This window comes from Mus caroli, chromosome 17 (genome assembly GCF_900094665.2).
Source record: "Mus caroli chromosome 17, CAROLI_EIJ_v1.1, whole genome shotgun sequence".
Taxonomy (NCBI): domain Eukaryota; kingdom Metazoa; phylum Chordata; class Mammalia; order Rodentia; family Muridae; genus Mus; species Mus caroli.
This window is the reverse complement of record NC_034586.1, coordinates 76,728,500-76,735,465: the sequence shown is the minus strand read 5'-3', so window position 1 is coordinate 76,735,465 and position 6,966 is coordinate 76,728,500. Positions and strand designations below refer to the sequence as shown.

At 44.5% G+C, this 6,966-nt stretch overlaps 1 protein-coding gene across 2 annotated transcripts in view; it reads right to left on the bottom strand.

Moving 5' to 3' along the window:
* Nucleotides 1-5,346: 5,346 nt before the first annotated feature.
* The window catches only part of Tmem178a (transmembrane protein 178A), a 57,732-nt gene continuing 56,112 nt past the window's right edge, over nt 5,347-6,966 (bottom strand). For both annotated transcript variants that reach the window (XM_021149989.2, XM_029471669.1), the window contains exon 4: nt 5,347-6,336. In XM_021149989.2, coding sequence (XP_021005648.1) covers nt 6,095-6,336 — 242 coding nt within the window. In that variant the 3' untranslated portion in view covers nt 5,347-6,094. The remainder of the gene's footprint in view (nt 6,337-6,966) is intronic.

Here is a 6,966-nt window from a genome sequence, read left to right as displayed (position 1 = left end):
GAACTCAGAAATCCGCCTGCCTCTGCCTCCCGAGTGCTGGGATTAAAGGCGTGCGCCACTACGCCCGGCTAACTATCTAGTTCTGGAAGCTTCCAAAGGCATCATCTGTGATTATCCTTCTGTTACACTGAGTCTACTGTGCGCCAGGAGGAAGGGGGAAAGAAAACACCTGTGGGCTTGGGAAACAGCAAAATCTTTATTATTCCTACCACATAAGCAGAGTCACTGATTGATCCAGGCAGCCAGACAGGGGCTTAGAAGCTTTGTTTTCTCTGAGTGGGAGTTGAAGCAGGTTTTATAAGCAGAAAACCCGCAAGCATCTGAGCCTAGTTACAGTTATAATTTTTACCAATCAGAACTCCAGGATTAGGGACTTTGCCTAGCATTCCGCCGCCATTGTCAACTGGCATCAAATGTAAGTGCATTTGCCCAAGCAAACTCATTTGTTCTTTCTGTTGTTAGGAACAGACATTATATTTTGGGTAACTATTGTTGAACAGGTATGTTTTGGGTAACTACTGTTGCTTAGAGAGGGTGCTGGTCAGCTTAGGTAAAATGGAGTCGGAAGTCAAAATGGCGGTGCTTAAGGTAAGTTCCCTTTCTCTGCCCCCAACACTTCCTATCCTTTCTCCTACATCCAGTTTACTAACCAGTCTTGTCAATGCCATCTTTGAAATGTATCTCCCCACTCGTCTCCCTTTTCCTTGCCCGTCCAGGCCATTCTCTCATCTCCTGTGAGGCCAGGGCTAGCCTCTGTCTTTTCTGCTCCCTCCTCTACCCAGCTGCAGTTCTAATATTCCTAAGCTAGAAATAAAATCAAACAAGTCTCCCTCATTAAACCCTTTAATTGCTTCCCACTGCCAGAATGAAGTGCACTACCCTACTAAGGGCAGCCAAGAAAGCTTTGCTGGTCTCAGGGCCTCGTCTCTACCACTGACCTTTTGTGCTCTCTACGCCAGACCCTTGACCCTCTCTGTTTCCTACTGGCAATGAGTTCACTTAGAGACCCCAAAGGAGACAGACGGCAGTCCAAGCACGCAGGCACTGGTTTAACAATGTATGCTGAAGGAGAGGACACACACACACACACACACACACACACAATCAAAAAAGAAAGAGGAATCTGAGGGGATAAGTCTATGGGTAAGAGAGCTTGCTGTGCAGGAGGAGTTTGACTCCCAAGTACCCACATAAAACCCAGGCATGGCCTCACACAGGTATAACCCCAGCCTTTGAGGACTGAGGCCAGCAGATCCCAGGAGCTTGGGTGAGCTTCAGGTTCTGTGAGAGACCTGTCTCAAAGGAACAGAAAGAGAACAACAATAAATGTAAACATCTAATGTCTTCCTCTGGCCTTTCCTTGCATGTGCATGGACCTATGTATCCACACCCATGCGTGTGACATGCACAGAAATAGAGAAAGGGGGAGATGAGAGAGAGAGAGAGAGAGAGAGAGAGAGAGAGAGAGAGAGATCTTAATTTATAGCTAACCAATTTGTTTTCCTCTCATGTCTCTCCAGGCAGACAACCTCACATATCCGGTTTAGAACAATTAAAATGCTGGCTTTGAAGGTTTGCACAAATATAAGTTGCATACAAAGAGACAATATATTGAAGAGCCACATTTGCAGTTTGCAGCTGAGTGCCTTAGGCATCTTCAACCATTTGTGGTTGTTTTGCAGAACAGAGAACCTCCACTCCTTCTGGTCAAAGGACAAAGCCCTGGAGAAATGCAGAAGCAGTTGAAAAGAGTTCTTGGTCAGTGTAGCCATTTGCATTCAAAAGAAATTATTTCTGAAGCGTCCCTCTCAGAATTCCAATTAGAGAGGTAAAATCCCCCACCCCATAAACGGGAAAGTTTAAATTGTGGTGTAGAGTTATATTGAGGTTACTAACTTAATAATGTTTGAGCCATCAAATAAATGTTCCATAGTGCTTTGTTCATAACACATGCAAGTTCTATCTGGGTTAGCTCGGGTTAATTGTCCCTTTAATTACCCTAATGAGGCTTACTTGCTCGCCAAGGGATACTCTCAGACCACTTGGCTTCATCATACTACTGTCTATTTTTAACGGCTTCCCTAAAATGGGTGTCGAGGGAGTCAGTGCTGTCTGGGGGAGGAGAACGTCTATCTGTGACACTGAGGTCATTCATTGATTCCACTGAGATTTAACAGCACCTACTGTGAACCAGACATGGGGCACAGCAGTGGAGACAGTAGATACAAGGCACCATCTAATCTCCAAAACAACTCATGTAAGCTATATGAACAATGTGCAGGGAAATGCGCACAGCCCAGGGTGTGGCTGTCACTCAAAAGCACCCTGTGGAAACAACTGTCTGAGAGAAAGCATAGATTTACCTATCTGTAACTTATTTCGTTTTACTCTAGCACAAGCTTCACATGTCGGCAAGCGGCTTTCTTCAGCTGCAGTGTCTTCCAGGTGTCCAGCAGAACGCTAGGTTCACGGTAGGCATTCCAGAAATATTTGTCGAAATATGTAATCAATTTTATATTAATGTTCTGACAATCTTGACTCTCAAGAGCCCCCCCGCCCCCCCACCCGGTGATCCAAAGAAAGAGGCAGGGTTTCCTCAGAGTGGGTGGTCGAGGTTCTAACAATGCCAGTGAACTGCAGACAAGGCAGCTCAAAAGAGGAGCAGTGTGGACCCTGTGGCCCGCTCATCAGGGCGTCCGCTAAAGCCTTCTTTGCTAAATGTTATCTCTATGTGGCAGGTAAGTGTGATTTTTTTTTTCCAGCTGCAATCTCAGATGCTCTGTAAATCCACTCCTTGAAGGACTGAAACAACATTCTAAGGAGACATAAGCACAGATGGGTCAATGTCCCTAGACTTCTCAAGGCCACTACTGCCATTTCTGAGAAGTCCCTGACCAAGGCTTGGCGTTTGAATCTGGCCTTGAGATATGGGTGGTTTTGGTTTTGTTTGTTTTGTTCTGTGTGTGGTTTTTTTGAGACAGGGTTTCTCTGTGTAACCCCAGCTGTCCTGGAACTCACTCTGTAGACCAGGCTGGCCTTGAACTCAGAAATCCACCTGCCTCTGCCTCCCAAGTGCTGGGATTAAAGGGTGTGCCCAGCCATCCAGCAGTTGTTAATGTGTGCCCAAGATGGAAGTCAGAGGACTACAGTGCTTGGTAGTTTTCTGCGTACAAGTCTTATACTGCTTAGAGCTCAGCTACCTCGACTTACTGCCCATCAAAATCCTCTGAGGTAAAGAAACACTCTTTTCACACGCATACAATAAAAACCAGGGCAGCAAACGAGCAGAGAATATCAAGAAGTTTTCATCCCACACAGAGTCCTGCTCAGCCATCTCAACCAGTCTCACTCAAACCCCAGCTAAAGAAACACCCCTAGGAAGGCCCCAAGATGGAGGCTAAATGCCCAATATTGACTCCAGTCACTCACTACCCGGACAATAAACAGAAATGGCGGAATCTTGGCCAGGCTCATTCCCCATATTCCCAGCTCTTAGAGTCGGAAGGCTCTTGCCAGCTCCTGTTTGGATTCTGTGAACTCCCCAAGCTTCTTAGGGACCTGTCTGGTGTGTGACCCTTTCCACCTTCTGCCACAGCGAAGCTTTCTTCCATTCTCACCTCATACCACTAGGAAGAGTCTCGGAGACTTCAAAAGTAGCTCTCTCAGACACTGCTGTTGGTGGCTAGAATATAAATGTTCAAAAGCCCTGACATCTTCTTTGGGGATCTTTCAAAAGGACTTCAAAGAAAGCACTCGCCTGCTTTGAGAAATTCCCACATCAGTAATAAATGAAAATAATTGCCCCTTTCTAGATGCATTGATCTCATCGAGAGAAACTGGTTAGTTAAACAGGCTGGAGAGACCGTGAATGTGAATGTTGCCTGGGGCCTGAGCAATGTGTTGACTCTAGGGGGGGAGCACTTGGTGAGGGGCTCTTGTTATCACTACCTCTACCCAGCAGCCCCCAGGATAATGTGTGAACACTGGAATTTGGAAATAAACTTCATTCTCTCTTGGAGAAATTATTATTTTTCTTCTTCTAAATACTGAACTTGACAGGTGCTGTTGTTTGAGATGGTCTCAAGGTAGCCCAGGCTGGCCTCAAATTCACTGTGTAGGAGTCAAATACGACCCTGAACTTCCAATCCTCTGGCCTCTCCTCAAGTTCTGGGATTACAGGCATGGGTCACCATGCCCAATCAATGAAGTAAAAAGGATTGAACCTAGAGCTTTGACGTGCTAGACAAAGGTTCTACCAGCTGAGGTACATCATCAGCCACTAAGACGGGCTTTTAAAGAATGAAGTTTCTTTAATGAAATTAAAATCTGAAACCATCTTTATTGAGGATGCAGCATTTCCCCCTAATTATAGAACCTTATCACACAGTGTCACATGAAATAGGAGCTGGTCTTGAACAAGAAGAAAAAGCTTGCTGTCCAGCCCTCCACTGGAAAAATGAGAAAACACAGTGGGAAGATTTTAAGTGGGAAATCAATGAGGCAAATGTTCTCATTCTTGGTCCTGAGCTTCCCTGAAACAGTCCCGGTCTGGCAGAGCTTTTGAGAGTAATGGATAAAGTCACATCTGGAAAGACTCCAAGCACAGCCCAGCTCGGGGGCTCAGAGTCAGCGCTTAGCTGTTAGTAGCTAGCTTGGTAGCTTAGGAAAGAAGACACATTCTCATCCAAATGGTGGTTTTTCTCAGTCTTAGATGCCAGTCAGGACTTCTGGGTGTTGGCTTGATTTGGTTTGGTTTCGTTAATTCAAGCTAATGCTTACCTTTGAACCTTAAATTTCCTGTCCTGCTGGAGAACTTTCCAGGTGTTTCTGTTGTGCAGCTACGTGAAGTTTAAAACCCCATAAGGCCAAGCAAGGCTCATGTGTATCACTGAACAAACACCAGACAGGCAGTAAATGGGTGGGGACTTAAATATGATAATGAAATTTAAAACCTAATATTTGACATTTTTGAAAACAATGTCTTCTATCAATAGCAAATGTATAATTGCTACAAAAAGATAAATAGTAATGACCAGCTTAATCACATAAAGCAATTAGGCTTAGTGTAATTTGGGCATGGTGGCGCATGCCTGTAATCCTAGCACTCAGAAAGCCCAGCAGGAGGATTCTTCCAAGTTCAAGGCCAGCCTGGGTTAGACAGTGAGTTGGAGGTCATACTACATAGAAAGACCTGGCCTTGAAAAACCAAACCAAACCAAACAACGAAACAAACAAAAATAATAAATGAAAGTAAAACATAGTTCACAAAACAGAGTTCTCAGCTGACCTATATCTAGGAAAGACTTGCTGACCCAGCTAAAAGACAGAAAAAAAAAAAGGCACAGCTAAATTAACAAGGGGGGCAGTCATTTAATGCAGAAATCCAGTTAACAAAGAGACACAAGCCAAACAACAGAGAAGACTTCAAATGATGCTGCCGCATCGCGTTATGGATCAGCTCTTACATGGTTGGTCTGTTCTTCTTACGCGTTTGAACTCCAGGACAAAGACAGAGCGTGGACTTCAATTCGTTAAAAGTAATAATAAGGCAACAGAAGGAGAATCCTCTTGTGACAAGGAACATTCACAAATAATGCACAGATCTCAGGTGCTGACACAACAAGACACCATCAGGACGAGTTCTGAAGATGCTGCATTAAAATCCAACAAGCCTGGCACAGTGACAAGAAAATTATACTCGTTTTGTTATGAATCCTCTTGCAAATAGAAACGACTCTCTGGTAATCGATATATACAAACTTTCTGAAATAAATGGAAATCATACAAATTTTTTTTCCATCGCTGTTCCTCTTTTCTGATGCCTACAAATGTCCTGCAGTGCAATTCTTCCCTTGGCCCAATCAGAGCATAGTCAGTAAAGTACTTGAACACACAGTTGTCTTGTCCTTCAGAAGGTCGGGAAGTTCTGCACGGTTTCCTGTCAGTCATCCGGAAAGGGCTGCAGGCAACAGGTTGGAATGTAAAAGACCTCTTTGTGCTTGGAACCCTGTTGTGAACTCAGTTCTGCTCCTAATGGAACTCAGACCCACTCTGCTGCTCTGCTCTGTAGCTGGGCCTTCTTCGGTGCAGACCGTCATACCGTGGAGTCCCTGCCAGACTTTAGATGTGCAATCTTCGTCCGGCTAATAAACGGATAAGCGATGCAGAGACCTCCAGCTGCCACGATAAAACCTAAACTGCACCAGGCACAAAAGATAGACCAGCTGTAGCCATGTTCCACATCATGAGGCAGGCTGTAAATTAGCTTCGGGACCCGGTTCAAGTCATAGGAGACACTGGCAGCGTATGTGCAGAGCGAGATGGTGCAAAATATCCCTGGACACAAGAGAACAGAATGGTCAGTTGGGCTTTGCTGATAACCAGGCAAATGCCTATACAGCTCAGATCACTCCAAATCCAGGGACACCTGGGATTCTTTGACTTGAATAGATTCATTCAAGAAGCTGTGACTTAAGACCAGTGAAAATTCTGATGACTTGAATCATTCAAATTTGTTTTGCCTAGTTTAAGTAACTATGCATGTTTCAATTTGGTTTTGTTTTTAGTTTTTAAAAATAATTTAATAATGGGGGGCTGGAGAGATGGATCAGCAGTTAACAGCACTGACTGCTATTCTAGAGGTCCTGAGTTCAATTCCCAGCCACCACATGGTGGCTCACAACCATCTGTAATGGGATCTGATGCCCTCTTCTGGTGCGTCTGAAGGCAGCTACAGTGTGTTTATTTACATAAAATAAATAATTGAAAATAATAGTTTAATAAAAAAATCTTTGGTCTTTGGTTTTCCCTGTGTTTGTATGTGTGTGTACGTGTGTACTCATGTATGAGTGTCTATGTGCTGGCACACGTACATGAGCAAGTATGCATGAAGGGCAGAAGATGATTTCATGTCATCTTGAGATGCTCTCACCGTTTCTTTTTGAGACAGGGTCTCTTGCAAGTCGG